Raw genomic sequence first — 16,489 nt, 5'->3', positions numbered from 1 at the left:
CTTCAACCTATACTAACAAAACCAGTGGGCCCGCTACCACGCTCATACCAAGCCACATTTCTTCTTTTCCGTCCTTTTGGGTGTCCTGGCTCCAGTGTTGTTGTTGTTGACTCCGTTGAGACAGAAGCTTCTCTACGAGAACCACGAGCCAATCCCATTCGTGTACCCATTGCCAACGAGGGCCAGAGACACGAACTTGAAGGGTTACGACGACGAGTAAATACAGCATATCATATAAAATATAAAAGAACTGGAATTTAGTGTAGATGGAGGAGTGTCTGAGATGATGAGAGGAGACAATAAGGCAACCGTTCACCTAAATGGACAACACATAATGACACAGCATAAATGAAATATTCAAATTTCAGAAAACTTCATATTTGAATGCCTTAACCACTTTCTGTTAACGTCTTGGGCATCTGAAGACGGGTTGATTCATCATCAAGGGTAGTGTGCGTACCGGTACATCCAGTGAAAAATCCTTCTTAGTGGATTCAACCTCACCATACAAAGCTCACGGATTCACCATGTTCAGACAGCTTGGATGGATCTCGGCGAGAGCTGGCCACGTGCTACGTACCAGCAGCCCACTTGTATCCCAACCAAGCATTGCCAGATCACTTCATTCCACCAGCAGGCCGTTCGCTCAAGGCAGTTTGTTCGGATCGATCACTGAAGAGGAACCAGAAGCTCCAGCCAAGCCAGAGGAGGAAGCAAAGACTGGCGAAAAACCACTCCCCAAAGATGATAAACCTTTGCAGGAACACTACCTTAAAGAAGTCAAAGAAAAACAGCTCAGCAGTGATAAGTTTGTGAGTCCACTCAAGAGAAGACTCTTTGCGTTGAACGTAGAGCAGAACGGATTCTTCAAGAACGAACAGTATATCCGTGACCCAGAGTCCAACAAGACATACAAGGTGTCGCTTACAGGTGAAGAAATTGACATTTTGGAGCCCACCGTGTACATCAAGTCGTACCGTATCAAATCGTCCATGAAGAAAGCCACAGTGGTGAACAGATTTGTGCGTGGGTACAACGTCAAGACTGCCATTAACCAATTGCATTTCAACCCTAAAAAGATGTCCACTGAGTTGGAGAAGTTCCTAAAGCGTGCACTTGGCCAGGCCAAGGAGGTTGGCATTGACGAAGACGAAGCGTTTATCCAAGCACTCTGGGTCGGTTCTGATGGAGGGTGGATCAAAAGACCCGATATCAAGGGCCGTGGACGTACAGGTGTCATTCACCACCCATACGTTCACTTAAAGGCTATCCTCAAGGGCAGCCAAACCAAGCAGAGAATTGCGTGGGAAAAGGCACAGAAACAGTTGGCAGCCAAGCCTAAACTGTTGTTAAACAACGAGCCTCTTAACTTCAAGGTTCACTCTTACTACAGATGGTAAATAGATACATGTACATACAGCATTGACCGGATACCTCCACTACCTTCGCCGTTAGGACCACTGACTACAAAGTAAAGTACAATGAGATTGTCCAAGCCGTGGTAATCGTAGAATGTACACAGCTCTTTGTGGTTACACTGCGGCAGCAACATCCAAGTTACCAATAACCTTTAGAGGCGGGGCCCGGCAGTGGCATAAGCAATAAGAAAGAGACAAGTAGGAGGCAAGTCCGGAACGGTTCGGAACACCAGAGTATGTATGGTGCAAGGGAGACTAACAAGAAAGTCAGACAGACAGACAGGCAGGTAGAATGTGAGCCAAGCTGATGCCGAGGAAGCATCAGGCGACAACTTACACAGAAAAGGGACGATTTAGGCAGCTAAAAAGATGTTTCATCCTCTTCCCCTTCAATCCCTTTTTTCGTGATTCCACTTTTTTCTTACGAAAAAAGCAGAAGACGAAAAAAGCAGAATTTAACCGCTGAGCCAGACCGTTGGCCCGTTCCGTTTCGCAACCACTGAATGCACTGCGAAATGCGACATTGGCGCAAGAAAGAGGAACAGAAGAGGCAGGACCAGAACGAAAAAGGGAGCCACCCACCCCCCATCCAACCTTGCCCAAAGCTAAAAAGAACAAGGCAAAAAGCGGTCAAAGTGGGTTCCAAAAAGTGACAGATCCCCTTTATTTATAGTTTCCCCAAACAAACTCCTTCGTGCCTGTTTTTACCCGTTCCTCTTTCTTCCTCTTTCTTCTTCTTCCTCTTCCTTTTGGCTTGCGAATTGTCTCCTCTTTGTCTCACCAGAATGGGGAATCTTATGACTGGAACCACCAGACCAATAACCACCAATAGAACGCCACACAAAAACCATTACCCCCTAGATCGCCCCCTGACCAATATAAATAGACCCGATTTCCCTTCAAAAAATCCCTAATATTTTCTACCAACATCCTTCCCCATGTCCTTATCTTCTTAGTCTCTCCCTGTTCCTCCTCCTCCTCGTTCAGCCTGCTGCGCTGCTGCGCTGCCTGCCTGACTACGACATGACTCCTGGTGCGTATGCTTTATGCCTCTCTCTGCATTTGGGCCCCCTACACCGTAACCAGTTGGCACACAATTCGGCCCATTATGGCAGTCTGTACTACTACTACTTTTTTTTTTTTGTCATTCTGCCAACTATTCTTTTTACCTCCCTTATTTATCTTCCGCTACGGGCCCTGTGTTACCTGCTGCTTTGCCCCTGATACCCTTGCAGTCTCCTTATCGTACTCCGAGGCTCCTCCGATTCCAGGCCCTCCCGAATTCTAGAACCCTACCGCTTTTCCCCAGAATCCCACTTTCTGGACTCTCCAAGGCGTCCACCACATCACTTTTCTTTGGTTTTCATTAGCGTCCATTTCATCTCACGCTACAAAGTTCCCCTTGGCTCAAGTTCCGCCTAAAGGCCCTCCCCCATTCCCTTCAACCCCACGCCTCAACTCAAATTCATCATGGGGTTGAAAACTACAGAGTTCTTTGAAAACACCTCCTACGACTCAAAGAACAATAAAATCTTTGTCTGCAACGAATGTCTGTCCCATTTATGCCTTTCGAATTTGGTTATCTCTGACCAGTTCACTGGTGCTTCCGGTAACGCCTATTTGGTTGATAAGCTTATCAATGTTCAGCCTGACGGGCCTGACCAGGAGAAAACGTTTCGGACAGGCGTTTACGTGGTCAATGATATCCGCTGCTCCCAGTGCCGTACCCGTTTGGGCTGGTACTACAAGAAACTGGCTGCCTATGCTGAAGCCTACAAAGAGGGCAAGTATGTAGTGGAAAGGGCATTTATACGTGAAGTTCCCAACCACTCCTCCACCGCTTCTCTCTTGCAACAAGCTCGCCTGCTGCGCCGCCGCCGGTCCTCTGCCAATAGCGTTGCTAGTTCTGTGGATGACGACTCTCTGGTTGAGTCCTTTCGCAGAAGACGCTCGGATGACTTTAAATTTGGCACTGTTAATATCAAGATCGACCTGGCTCGGATAGTCCCTGGCGCTAGAACCGCTCTGCAGCGGTTTCTGGCGGTGAAGGACGACTTTGACGAGCACGACGAGGACCCCAATGTCTTTGTCGATGCCTAGCTCTGGTCGCTCCTTCTCTCCCTCATCTTTTCTTCTCTCTATACATTGTTTGGTTTTAGTTTTTTATAGGTTGGTTTAGTGCTTAAATAATCGAAAGGTTTTGTGAATAGGTGTAGTCTGGTAGCATGACGTGTAAAAGCCTCTTGTAGATCTACATCCCTCAACTCGTCTACCATGCTTTCATTACCGATTTAAATTATGCTATGATGATGCTAATGTTTGGCTTTCTTAGCCACAGATCCGCCTCTATCTCTCTTTCTCTTCCTGCTTACCTCGCCATTAGATGTACTCTCGCCCTTCGGCGTGAGTTTCGTGTAAATTAAACAGTATGCTGAAGGATCGCTCATGGCCTTCCTCTCGTCTGTTTTGTTGATGTACTCGTCGTCGTACGTTGACCACGAGCCATCTGGCTGAAGGCAATGGCAAATATAGTGTCCGGACAGAATCGACCTGCCCTCGTGAACAATGACCGAAATGAGCTGATACTTGGTTGACTCTTGCGTCATGGTGTATGGGGCCAAGTCTAGAAACCCGGGGTATACGATGGCTTGTTTCACCTTGGAGGACGAACTGCCGTTGAACTTAAATCTCTTTAAATGGACCATGAGTGTTTCTGGACTGCGTTCGATCATGGATTTTTTAGATGCCACAGTACGCTTTTTGCATTTTTCACAGTGGTAGCCTGAACTCTCGTCCACTTTATCTTTTTTAATCGTTTCCGTGGAGAAATAGTCGTTGATACTCTTCTCGATGGAGTAGCGGCCACAAGGGATTTCTTCCGTTTCAGAGCTGCGTCTTTTCTTATTGAGCCCGAGCGACAAGTCATAAAACTCTTGCTTCGTTGTGCTGACGGTGTTGCATTCACGACAAGTCACTTCCTGCTGTAATAGACCACCAAAGATATCGTAGATGATGCTTTCGTTTAATTTTTTGCCCTTAGGCGTAGAGTCTTCTTGGAAGCGGGACATCAAACTCATGAAGTACTCATGAGAGTCCTCTTGCTGCCATTCACTCATCATGCAATTGATATCGAAAAGCCTCTGAATGACTTTCTTTGGGTTGACAAACTTACGTGGCCCCTTTCCGTGACCCGAAGAGAAACCCCACATTCTGCTTGAGAGTTCCGCCACAGTATGCGTTACGCTCTTAGCAGGAAGCTCGTGTTTACCTTCAAGCACTTCTAGGAGGTAGTGCTGAACAGCAGGAATGTGTACCATCAGCTGGATGGCCGAATTCATGTAGCAGGTGACGCCAAAGTTAAGGAGACCCACAGGATGCTTCCCTTGAAACTTCTTTGTCCAGTTCTTTATTATTCTCTGGGAACCGTTCTGGCCACGGTCAACGGCTGTTTCTGTGATGTTATAGTGTCCCTTGGGGTGTTTAGCCAACGTGACAGGCTTTGGCTTGGATTCCGAGTCTTTAGGTTCAGCAGCGGTTTCTGGCGATGTAGGAGGCGTAGTCTTCTTAGCGTCATCAAGCAAGTCTCTTCTAAGCTGATGCATGTCTTCCTTGACCACGGAGCCGTTGCTGGAAGCGTCATTCACCTCCAGAGCGTCTTCCTCGGCGTTGGACTCGTCTGAAGCGTCCTCTTCTTCTAAGTCACCTTCAGGTTCATCCTCCTCCTCATCGTCATCGTCATCCTCATCGCTATCTTCAACCTCGGCAGCGTCTCCATCGTACGACTCATCGTCCAGCTCATCCTCTTCGTCAACCAAAACGTTATCGTTATCACTAGACGTCTCTTCCTTAGCCTCAGCATCAGCAGTCTCTGACTTGGACTCCTCTTCACTGGAACTACGAAACCCATGGAACGACGAGTCAGTCTGGAACTCAGACGCCAGCTCATACTGTGATTCAGAGTCAGAACCTTCTTCCTCCTCCTCTTCACTCACATCAACATTACTACTCTTCTCGGGCTCCACAGGCTCACCTTCATCGCTCTCCACAGGCTTAGGCGTGCTTCTCTTGCGTTCAGCCTTGGTCATATATTTTTTACCCGTATAAGCAGCAATAGCATCAGCCATGGACCGAGGCTGGAGTTTCTTGAGCGGCTGTTTTTTAGGTTTCAAAAGCGTGGACTCGTCCTTCTGCGATGCCTGAGGAGCGTCATTACCGAGGACAATATAGGATGGGTGTTTTTCTGCGGCGGTTTCTTTTTCGGGAGCTTTGGCCGTGACAAAAGTCAACGGATTGCCTAGGATTCTGTCGACCAATGGGTTGGACATGGCAGAAAATATGGACGGGAAACCAGTGGTTTTTGGGGGGTACAACTGGGTCTTTCAGAAACGGTTGGTGAAGGTGTTGCTAGGTGCGAAAAACGCCATATAGAAAGCCAAAAAAAAAAAAAAAATATGATTCTTGAAGGCAGGAAGGGAAGAATGAATCGGGAAGGTGATGTGCGCAGGAAAGAAACTCCAGAAGACCACCGAAGGTGGGATTTTGGAGTTTTCCAGGCGATGGAAATCCAAAAAAAACCATGAAAGTGTGGATTCGAAGAATCCATGGTCTGCAAATACCAGAGACAAAATTCATCTGACCACATTTAAATCTCCGGCAGCGCTTGCTGGCAGGTGGCATGGATGGTTGGGTTCTCGTTCCTGTGGCTCGCGCTGTACCACTGTTGCGTGGACTGGCCTGCCTTGGCTGGGCTGCCTGCCTCGCATTTTGCAACCATTTTTGAGACACCCACTGTGGACCACAAGTACCCTGTTGAAGGAGTCAGGGATTCCAGAGGGCCTTGAAATTTGGCTAGGAATGTAAACAGCAGGCAGCGAGTTCCTGGAATCACCAAATATATGGTATCCACTGGTCCCTCCGTTCTAGGTCTAACCATGGACCACCTCCATATGCTGACCCTCACCCATCAAACCTGGTAACATAGTATATACATAGTCAACACCATTGACCTTTTCTCGTTTCTTCTCTTGGCTCTAGCCCTTCTTCTCTATGCTCTACCCCTTCTGCATCGCTAGGGCCCTCTCGCCATGGCCTACCCAAATACCTTCCTCTGTGCTCTCTTCACAAGCATCTGTAACAACTCAGCATGCCCAACGCCTGCAACGTGCTTTTCCTCTTCACGAAGCTTATTATGTGCTTTTTGCGTCTTGGCTTTCAACTCGTTGCTTAGCTTCAGATCAGCATCACCTGTAGCAACTCGTTTCCGCATCGACTGCTGTTGCCTGTCGTTTTCCCTGAAAAGACTCGTTCGGCTATCTTCAGTGCTGTGCAACCGCTTCTTGGCGTTCCCGATCTCGAGCTGTTCACCTTCTTCTTCAAACGACTGGTTCCCATCGGTATCCATCGTCTGCAGAGCCTCGTCTTCAACGCCAGTCTCTTCTTGATCATCGCTTGCAGCTTTAGAAGTTTGCTCTTCATCTCCATCATCGTCGTCTTCTTCATCTTCATCGTCATCATCATCGTCATCCTCGTCTTCAACGTCACCTTCAACATGCTCACCTACGACTTCCTCGTCGCTTTCACCTTGATCTGGCCTCGTCAGGAAAATCTCTCGAATAATACGGTCTGCTCGTGGAATATCTTGTCCTGGTAATGGCCGCTTAACCATGTCTTCAAAACGTGCGTTGAACATAACCGACTCTCTCGTGGTTGACTCCTTTCGTTCCCTAGCAAATGTAAGGTCACTTAGAAGTTGCTCCACACGGTTCACTAACCTTCTATCGTACTCTAGACTCGAGCTTTCAGTGTTGAAAAGGTTGGAAGCCCAGGACTTGTTCAAGATCATATTGATACACTCTTCGTCGTTCTTACTCTTGAACAACTCAATATCTAGAGCGTAGTACTGATCAGCATGAATACCAAAATCCTTCATCTTTTCCTTGGACCTGATATTGACGTTCTTACCTTTAGACTCTTCCCTTGTTTCATATTCCATAGGCAACGTCCTGAAAGCACCAATTTCTATCTTTCCCTGGTTCGACAGTTGAACAGGATCCACCACAATGGCCAAGTACGGATCCTGGAAGTTCTGATTAAGACTCTGTGTAGCCACATCAATTCCACTGAGCCAGCATCCGTACCCAGGATGTGAATGGTACCAGCCAACAATGTGTTCTTCTCGGCCCGCCGAATTCATAAGATCAAGGTACTGAACCATGTACTCGTAAGCTTCATTCTGGGCATTAACTCTGGTTTCAGTTCCCTCAACAGGTAACGAATAGACGTCCATGACGATGATGGAGGTGCCAATGACCTTTCCAGTAAGCATTCCCATGATCTCGATCGATCCTCCCAGCTTAGCATGCATGCTCATCTTCACCAAAGCCAAAGACGATATAAGAACATTCTTGAAGTACTTGGGCAGGCTCTTCCAAGGCTGGGTGCTGATGGCTGCATAGTCTGGTTTCTTATCGTAGAGCGACTTGAGTCTGAGTTCACTAAGTTGTGATAGTTTTTCGTGGCTCAATCTGTAATTGAGTGTTTTGCTGTTATCAGGCGACACATTCTGGGCCAACTTATGTAGGGAACAGCTGTGCATTGTGGATGTTCAGCCTTGGGTGTGATGTAGTTGATATTGCTCAGATACTACTACGCATTATCGCGGCCTCAGCTAGGTGCGTTACATGGATTCATTAAACAACATGGGGGAAAAACATGCAGACTCAGGTAGCCTTTGAGCTGGGGCTAACAACATAGTAGCGGTTGATATCGCCGCCATCGGCTTGCACTTCGGCGCCGCCAGTGCCAAACCTTGACCTGGGCCAGGTTGTGTAGTCACCAGCTGTATTGGTCCAATCTCTGGTGTAATCCCTGTAATGGGTATACAGCGACGTTCTCCTGGACCTGAATGCCGACTCGTTGCTACCTGAGTAATCTCTTCTGTAGCTGTAACCTCTGTTTGGCTCGTAGCTCTCAGGGTCATGCTTCGATCTGGCGGTAGCCTTGAACTTACTGTTCACAGGCGGTGGTGCCAACACTATAGGCATCTCTGACGACAAGATCATCTTAGGGTAATTGCTAAGCTCACGGTACTGAACGTTGATGTTCTTGTCCATGAACATAGTGTGGTTATCTTTGGCGACGGCACTGGCAGCAGACACCTCGTCTTCAAAAGTAACGAAACCGTAAGAACCAGGGATCTTGTGGATCACCGAAACTGACTTGATAGCGCCGTGTCTGGAAAAATGGCGTTCCAAATCAGCATGGGTGGCATTTCTGTTCAACAGACCAACAAACACCGTATATTTGTCGAAACGGCCATTAGGACACTGGTCCTCGACGTTCTTGGCCCACTCGACATGAACCAGCAAATCCTCCGTTAAGCTTGCAAAGGCCCTAATGGCATCGTCACGGTAGGAGAACTTAACGAACCAGTAACGGCACTTCTCATCACCAGCGGTGTTCTTGATTCTGCCATGTTCGTCACTGGCAACAACCAATTCAGTTTCACCAAAGGCACTGGCAGTACCAATTACACTCTTCTGATCAAGGGAATCAAAACTGGAGATAAAGATAGTACGGTTGACCTTGGCAGCCTCACAGCGGATGACACGACCATCAAGCATGTAGTTGTGACTTTCCCTGATCGCCACCTTACTATCAATTTCACTGGCATACTGAACGAAAGCATACGGGCGACCAGAGTAGTCTCTCAAGACCTTAACATTAAGGATCTTACCGAACTTCTCAAAGTGGTCAGTGACGGTCTTACACAACTCAACATCAGTCTTGGTAGAGAGAAGACTAGCGACGAACACGCAGGCAGCAGGCTTACCCTTGTGTTCCTTTTCGGTTGAAGGTACAGAAGGTTTGGGGCTGGCCTTAACGCTGGTGTTGCTGTTGTTGAAGTTTGCCACCAAGTTCTCCTTAGCCGTATCACTGTAAATAGGGAACTTCAGGGCCTCCTTCTGGTCCTCCTTGGCGCCATTGAGCTCCAAGTTGCCGCTGTTGTTCTCTTTCTTAAGAATAGGAAAAGAGCTAAGATCTGGCTTCTCCGAACTGGGGCCAGTAACATGACAGAGCTTTGAAGGTTTCACTTTAGAGGCGTAAGGTGGAAACTTGACAACATTTGGGTTCCAGGCACCCAATGGTTCTGGCTTAGGGTTAATAGAGTATGACATCGAGGTGAGTGCTTACGTGGATGAGTGTGACGAAAAGAAAAATTAAAATTTGTGAAAGAAAAAAAGGTGGTGGGAGAAGGCCAGAAAGTGGGAAACTTCCTGGGTTTATATAGTTTCCAGGTGCGCGGGGGCAGAAATGGCTGCAAAAAAATGATAAAACAAGCCAGAAGGGCAAAAAGTGCCAAAACCGAAAGAAAGGGGGTAAACGATTAGAAGAAGAAGAACGAAAGAACGCCAAGGACGGAAATACCAGCAATTGCCTTGTTTGGAGAAACCAAGCTTCCTCCATTGGCAAAAGCACATACCTGAGGTTCAGGGACGTAGACGGTAGTAGTGTCCACAGGACAGTCAAGGGCAGCAGACGTTGAGGTAGCGGGTAAAGCAGCAGGAGCAGTGGCGCCGGCGATTCCTGGTGTTCCAGGTACTCCAGGGGTACCAGGAATGCCAGGGGTACCGGGAGTACCATCAATGCCAGGAACTCCATCAGTGCCAGGAGTATCAGGAACACCAGGTACGCCAGGTACGCCAGGAGCTTCGGCAGTAGGACTGGAACCACCATTTCCAGTTGGAGCCACCCCTGGAACAGTAACGGTAGTCTCAGTGGTGATCACACCCTCAAAAGTACGAGTAGATCTGGTCTCGTCGCATGAGTATGAGGTGAAGTAACCAACGGCAGTCTCAAGCCACGACGAGATGATCACTGAATAGACAGTATTAACATTCGAATAGATTGAGGTAGAGCAGCTTTCGGTGATCTCCACGTACGAGCCGTTCTCGAAGTTGAAGCCAGTTCTGGTAGCTGGGTCGAATGTATAAGTGAACTTCGACGTGGTATAGGAAGTGTGGTAGTCGGTGAGGTAAGAAGTAGTAGACTTTGTAGCCACATTGGTCGTCAGCAGAACATGTGGAGAGCATTTGGTGACTACTTCAACTGAAGTCAGAGGGACCACGATGGTGATGGTAGAGACAGACCAATTAGGAGCGGTAGTTTCTGGAGGAACCTCAGGGCCCTGAGTAACTGGAGGTGTTTCACCAGCATCAGTGGGAGGAGAGGTAGTTGTGGGTTCCTCAGGACCTTCAGGCTCCTGGGGTGTCTCAGTTACTGGTTCCTGGGTAGTCTGAGGTGGACCAGGCTCCTCAGTCTGAGTTGGACCAGGGCCAGGACCAGGACCTTCAGTTGGTTGAGGATTCTCGGTTTCCCCTGGACCTTCAGTAGGACCTGGACCTTCAGTAGGACCCTCAGTAGGACCCTCAGTAGGAGGGTCCCAGGTTTCAGTAGTAGGCTCCTGAGTCTCAGTGGTTGGTTCCTGGGTAGTTGGTTCTTCGGGACCATCAGTAGTCGGCTCCTCTGGCTCTTCCGTTGTTGGTTCCTCAGGCTCTTCAGTTGTCGGTTCCACTGGCTCTTCCGTAGTCGGTTCCTCGGGCAACGGCTCTTCTGTTGGCCCAGTATACGTCAAAGTGCCTGCTAGCGATGACGGAGTGGTAATCACCAGACAGTCGTCACATTCTTCCCAGTCTGGGTTTGGCTATTGGTGTTAGACAAGATAAATCAAAGGCGGTCTACGTGGGGGTGGGTCATACTCTAGCAGCAAGAGCTGCAGTGGCATAAAGAAGAAAGAGCATTGGGTAGGTAGAGAAAAGACAGGGGAAATCCAGGGGGGAAATGGTCGTCCTTATATAGTTTTCTCGAGGTGAAATTTGGTCCAGATCGGGAAGGCCCCTGGCAGCCGCCAGGCACGGTCCCTGGAAGAGAAGGAAACGAAAGAAGGTGGGTCGTTGGAGGTGATTGGATGGTAGTTGTTTGGTATAAGGTAGTAGAGGACCTCAATTGGTGCCTTCTTTGGTATGTGTTCCATTATGGTGGTACTCATCGCACATAGTTAAGAACTGGAGATACCTAGCGACAGAAGGTTGCCAGACAGCATGTCAAGTCTTCTTCAAAGTATAGAAGCTTTCATTATGGCATCTCTTCTTCATACAATTCATCGTTAGATGATCCTTAAATATGGGTAGTATGGAGATCAATGTGGCAGTTAACTATCACTCCAAAACTTCAGTGACATAGACTACTCCAGCTTCCACCACCCCCACATCTACCTTCTACTTCCAAACAAAAACATACCCTCCCCAGAACACGCTTTTGCCAACCACCAAACTCAATTACCCTAAATGGCCCAATTGACCAGCCAAACTCTAATCTTAGACGCTTTTCGCAGCCATTGCTTATCAGTGATAAGCCTCTAGCGACATACCACAAGCGATAGATCCAGAGCAATTACGAACACTTAAGCCTCGTGTGGTACTAACAAGGGCTTACCCGAGGAAGGCCAAAATCAGTTGCCAATCGAAGAAGGCCGCACAGATGCCCCGTGGCCAGAGCCTTTATTTAATGGTACCACACGAGACTTATAACCATAGCAGCTCGGCTATCACGGCTAAATATGCCCAGAAGTGGTTTAGAGTGAAGAGACACGTATGATAAGTACAATACCAATTCAATTGACTTTAAGTCAATTGCCCAATACGAACAGAAAAGTACCATTTCAGCAAGGAATGTCTCTGAGTCACCAAACGCCAAACTCTAAACCACATTCTGCCACCTCCTCTCTTTCCCTCCCCCTCCATTATCACATCCACATCCCGTGGCCCGCTTTTATGACTCCGTGGGCCCGAGTGGCTGCAAAACACTGGTTGTATCGTGATAAAGACGCTTATAATTGCCCCAAGCCCGGCGTATCGGCCCCTGAGGCGTTTGCAGCAACCATAGCATAACATAACCAGTACGTCGTTTGTTTATCAGGCGTTACGGAAGAATGGAACACATCGAAAGACCCTGATCTACGTAGAGTGTCTTATCTGATGTGAATGTGATTTTGCCATATGCCACAGTAGAACCAGAAGCCAAGGGTTAGTCCGAACCCGGCCGGGAAACGATGACGTTTCATATGAACGTAAGGCCACCAAGCTGAAGATTGTGGTACTTTTTGTGGTGAAATTCGAAGAGGGTTAATTGCCTTATCAGTTTTGTGGTTCTTTCGGAACAAACCGGGTACAGACAAGGGTATGTTTTTCGCAGCCACCCATAGCGATAAGAAGAAGCCAGGCAGTGGGCAGTGAATGGAAGGCAGTGGACAGTGGCAGACAATAGCAGGTGGGGTGACGCCTGGTCTTATGGTCTAGAAGAATAATGTGTAAAATAAGCAGAAAAAGAAGAGAAGAGGACGAAAAGGTGGAAGAGATGGCTGTGCGGTGACTTCACAGTCAAGAGTCAATTGCTACGGGTCTCCACCTCTCGGAAGGTTTCCCGGAAGTTGGAGAATTGGGGTGTTTGGGCAGAGGGTGAAAATGGGGAAACCAGCCAATGGCTGAGTTTTGAATGTGACACAATACGAAAGGGACAGAGCAAAAGCAGAGACATCGGGAGGACACAGGGAACAAGTAACCAGGTAGCCAGGAAGGATGTAGATGGTAGTACCAAGCGAGAAACACAAAGGGAGGTATACCAAGAATTTGTAAACCATAACGGGAAGTACCAGCCCCAGGTAAAACATGCTTTGCCATGGCTGGAGTCAACAAACAGTGTAGACACCATTTGCAGCACCGTTTGCAGCCATAGTAGAGTAGTAGACATAGTAGACACAGTAGGAGGAGCGCCAGAGCAACTGCCATATCCACCTCCACCTTCCATCCACCCCACCCCACCCGAAAAAGACCCCAGAAATCGCCAACCCCCAAAACCTCCAAAACCACCATAATCACGGTTTGCTACATTCCATTGCTTCTCCTCCATGTCTCCAACGTCCCTTCCTTGCTGTTGCTCCACATTTCAGGTTCCTGGCAAGCGCGGCTATCTGAAAAAGACCCAGCAGACCGCAGGGGCCCAAAAACACCCGAGGCGCACAAAACCCCAGCCCTGGCCACCACAGGGCAATTTGACCCACGAAGCTTCCGAGGAGGGAACGATGGGAGGGGAGGGAGGGAGAGGAACTTGAGAGGAGGGAAGAATGGAATGTAGTTATCGTGTTTTAGGTTTCTTCCTTTTTGATGTCAATTTTATATGTTATTTTATTGAATGGCTGGTGGTGGTTTGTGGTTTTTGGAGGGTGGTGGAAGTTGGCTGCGAAATGGGATGGATGAAAAACACAAACAGTGGAAATAGAGGGAATTGATATGAGGAGGTGAAAAACGCGAGCAACGAGGAAGAGGTGGAAGAGAAAGGGGATAGGTATTTTGGGAAGGAGGAACGCTAGAAAGATGAAAATAGGTTGGTTTTGATGCGGTGACGACGACGAATCGAATGGTGGTGGTTTCGTTGAATTTGGATGAAAACTCGTGGAAATACACTGCCCTTTATGGATGTAGCCGGTGAGCTCCAGCACGCTCGCTTTTCTTTTTTTGCACCCAATGGCCCCATAACCCATGGCCCCAGACTTCTCCACAAGTCACCAAGCAACCCAAAACCGTCTACAGAGGGGGCATACCAAAACACGAAAAGGCAAGAAAAGGCAGAGAATCCACGAAGTAGAGTACCGTTTAAATCAAACCAAGTAGCCCTCGCCTCGCTATGGCCTTCCTTCCAGGGCTTCCCAGGACATCCAGTCCCATCCATCTCTTCCTATTTCTCCCGGGGCCATGTTCTTTTTTTTTTTTTTATTTATTTTTCTTGCACCGTTTTCTGCCTCTTTTTTCCCTGCCTTTTTTTCTGCCTCTGCCCTTCCCGGACCCGCGCGCGCCTTACATTCTATACATTTTTTTCCCTCGTTTCTCTCGTTATTCCCTCATTCTCGCTGCTGCTCGTCCGGTGCGGGGGAAAACGGCACCAACCGTTCCAGAAAACCCACTCCACCGGTTGCAAATAATCTGGAAATGTCGCCAGAAAATGTGGGAATCCTCTCCTTTATATACCCCGAGGGGAGAAGTCTTCCCCTCCTTTTGCCCCTGACTCTTGTTTTTCTTTTAAGGCCTTTCAGACCCCCCACGCCTAAAGGCGATGGGAATCCTCAGTTGTTCTCCACTCACTTTTTCTCACCTTTTTCTGCACTGCTCTTTTTTTTTTTTTTTTTTTTTTTTTTTTTTTTTTTTTATTACCCCATACTTTCCCATCTTCGCACAGACTTTTTTCCTCATCAAGACTCCTCCACCTTCTACACTTCCTTACCTGGCACTCTTCTTCACCCATGATGTCTTTAAAGCCTGAAAAGAAAAAGGACCCCACACTGAGGCCATATCGGTGTCCCATGTGTGATAAGGCCTTCCACAGACTAGAACACCAAACAAGACATATCCGAACCCACACGGGCGAGAAACCCCATTCATGTCTGTTCCCAGGATGTAACAAACGCTTTTCTCGTCTGGACGAACTCACGAGGCATTCGAGGATCCATACGAATCCAAACTCTCGCCGCAACAAGAACCTCCTGAAACTGCTGTCTTCGTCGTCTTCCTCCATTTCCACATCCGCTGCATCCACAGCTCAACCGCTGGTGACTTCGCCTCAACGAAGCCCTGAACTCCAGTTTGCCCTGCCGCTTCTGCTTCTGTCGTCGTCGCTTCAGAACGGTCTGACGGGTGGTCTGAACGGCATTCAGCTTCAGAATGGTCAAAACGGCCCCTCAGCATCTAACGGTACCAAGCTCCCTTCCGCTTCGGCTCATCGTGTATTCCTGGCTCCTACAAAGCAACCTTCCTCCATAGCAGCACTTATGAACGAAAGTGAATCCAAGGATCAAGCTGTGTCTGAACCACAGCCGCTTTCCGAGTCTTCCTCGTCCTCGGCTGCATCTCTTTCTAAGTTGCACGCTAGCAGGTCAAACGAATCCCTAGCGAGCCTGCCACCAACGGCAGAGGCTCCAGTGCCCGAAGTAAAGAAGGAAATCAAGACAGAACCCAAAACTTCCCCTCCTGCTGCGGTCAGAATCAGACCAAAGCCCAAACAACTGCGCTCAACCATGAACATCGACCTTTTGGCTTCTGCAGCTACTGAAGAGCTCAAGTCCTTGGAGAAATTCTCCTACTCACAGCCTCCTTCCGTAGGCGAAGATGCCCCTCCCAACTCCCGCTCGCTTCCGTCCTTAACAGACTATTTCAACTCAGGCAAGGTCCACAAGTTTGCTGGCTTTGATGCTTCCTCCTCCTCCAACAGCTTGCAGTATCTTTCAAGCGTGGCACTTAATTCCGGGCCTCACAGCAGCAGCTACACCACTCTTTCAAAGGCCCCCAAACTGCATCTCAACACGCTACTGGCTCTTCAGAAGATGACACCGCTCAACAAGTCTCATGTGCATCAGCCCACACCTTCCAGAAACCACATCATGGAAGACTCAGATTTGGACTATGTTCAGTCGAGACTTAAAAAGAGCAGAGCCAGCTCCCCCACGGGTAACTTCACCTTGCCCAACTCTCCAGTTCTTGGGCTTTCTACAGCGACAACTCCCATAATTTCCGCCAACAACTCTTCCACAAACTTATCCAGCTTCTTCATGACTCCAGTCATGGGCCACCACAGCAATGTGTCAAACAATTCGACTTCGTCTATTCTTGAAAGACAGACATCGAACCCAGTTGCCATTAGGCAGATGAACACCACTCCTCCTTCTTCCACAGCTTCAGCTTCAGGAGAAAACGGTGAATCGCCAATGCAGGTGGATCAGCCCTCGACATCAACACATTTACCGCCCTTGCGTAGCCTCAAGCTTGATTTACCTTCTAACCTTACCATGAAGGAAAGCAAGCCCTTGAGGACCACGTATCAGCAGTTTCTGTCTGGGTCGTCGGATGAGCTAAAGAGGGTTTTGGAAGAGTAAGTTCCTCGGAGTTGCTCGCTTTATATTCGGTTTTCAGTTTCTTTTTATATGATGATGGTTCCAGCCATCTATCGGTTGCATTATAGACTTG

General features: G+C 48.3%; 7 protein-coding genes across 7 annotated transcripts; 3 read left to right on the top strand and 4 right to left on the bottom strand. All coding sequences in view use genetic code 12, as the record gives it.

Moving 5' to 3' along the window:
• Positions 1–527: 527 nt before the first annotated feature.
• CXQ85_003632 (mitochondrial 54S ribosomal protein uL22m) lies at positions 528–1,400 on the top strand (the record flags this gene model as incomplete). The annotated part of the gene is made up of 1 exon (XM_025487266.1): positions 528–1,400. The coding sequence occupies one exon, from the start codon at positions 528–530 to the stop codon at positions 1,398–1,400; it is 873 nt and encodes a 290-aa protein (XP_025340714.1).
• A 1,488-nt stretch (positions 1,401–2,888) lies between these two features.
• On the top strand, positions 2,889–3,518 carry MOH1 (Moh1p; the record flags this gene model as incomplete). Its single annotated transcript, XM_025487265.1, has 1 exon — positions 2,889–3,518. The coding sequence occupies one exon, from the start codon at positions 2,889–2,891 to the stop codon at positions 3,516–3,518; it is 630 nt and encodes a 209-aa protein (XP_025340713.1).
• A 212-nt stretch (positions 3,519–3,730) lies between these two features.
• On the bottom strand, positions 3,731–5,743 carry DOT4 (ubiquitin-specific protease; the record flags this gene model as incomplete). Its single annotated transcript, XM_025487264.1, has 1 exon — positions 3,731–5,743. The coding sequence occupies one exon, from the start codon at positions 5,741–5,743 to the stop codon at positions 3,731–3,733; it is 2,013 nt and encodes a 670-aa protein (XP_025340712.1).
• A 764-nt stretch (positions 5,744–6,507) lies between these two features.
• JAB1 (COP9 signalosome catalytic subunit) lies at positions 6,508–8,013 on the bottom strand (the record flags this gene model as incomplete). The annotated part of the gene is made up of 1 exon (XM_025487263.1): positions 6,508–8,013. The coding sequence occupies one exon, from the start codon at positions 8,011–8,013 to the stop codon at positions 6,508–6,510; it is 1,506 nt and encodes a 501-aa protein (XP_025340711.1).
• Positions 8,014–8,137: 124 nt separating this feature from the next.
• Positions 8,138–9,595, bottom strand: CXQ85_003628 (uncharacterized protein; the record flags this gene model as incomplete). The annotated part of the gene is made up of 1 exon (XM_025487262.1): positions 8,138–9,595. One exon carries the CDS (start codon positions 9,593–9,595, stop codon positions 8,138–8,140), a length of 1,458 nt encoding a protein of 485 aa, XP_025340710.1.
• A 209-nt stretch (positions 9,596–9,804) lies between these two features.
• On the bottom strand, positions 9,805–11,218 carry RBT1 (adhesin RBT1; the record flags this gene model as incomplete). Its single annotated transcript, XM_025487261.1, has 2 exons — positions 9,805–11,121; positions 11,177–11,218. The coding sequence occupies 2 exons, from the start codon at positions 11,216–11,218 to the stop codon at positions 9,805–9,807; spliced, it is 1,359 nt and encodes a 452-aa protein (XP_025340709.1).
• Positions 11,219–14,832: 3,614 nt separating this feature from the next.
• Positions 14,833–16,398, top strand: CXQ85_003626 (uncharacterized protein; the record flags this gene model as incomplete). Its single annotated transcript, XM_025487260.1, has 1 exon — positions 14,833–16,398. The coding sequence occupies one exon, from the start codon at positions 14,833–14,835 to the stop codon at positions 16,396–16,398; it is 1,566 nt and encodes a 521-aa protein (XP_025340708.1).
• Positions 16,399–16,489: the final 91 nt, after the last annotated feature.

Source organism: Candidozyma haemuli, assembly GCF_002926055.2.
Source record: "Candidozyma haemuli strain B11899 chromosome Unknown E_2014730914, whole genome shotgun sequence".
Classification (NCBI taxonomy): domain Eukaryota; kingdom Fungi; phylum Ascomycota; class Pichiomycetes; order Serinales; family Metschnikowiaceae; genus Candidozyma; species Candidozyma haemuli.
This window is presented reverse-complemented; position numbering and strand designations above follow the sequence as displayed.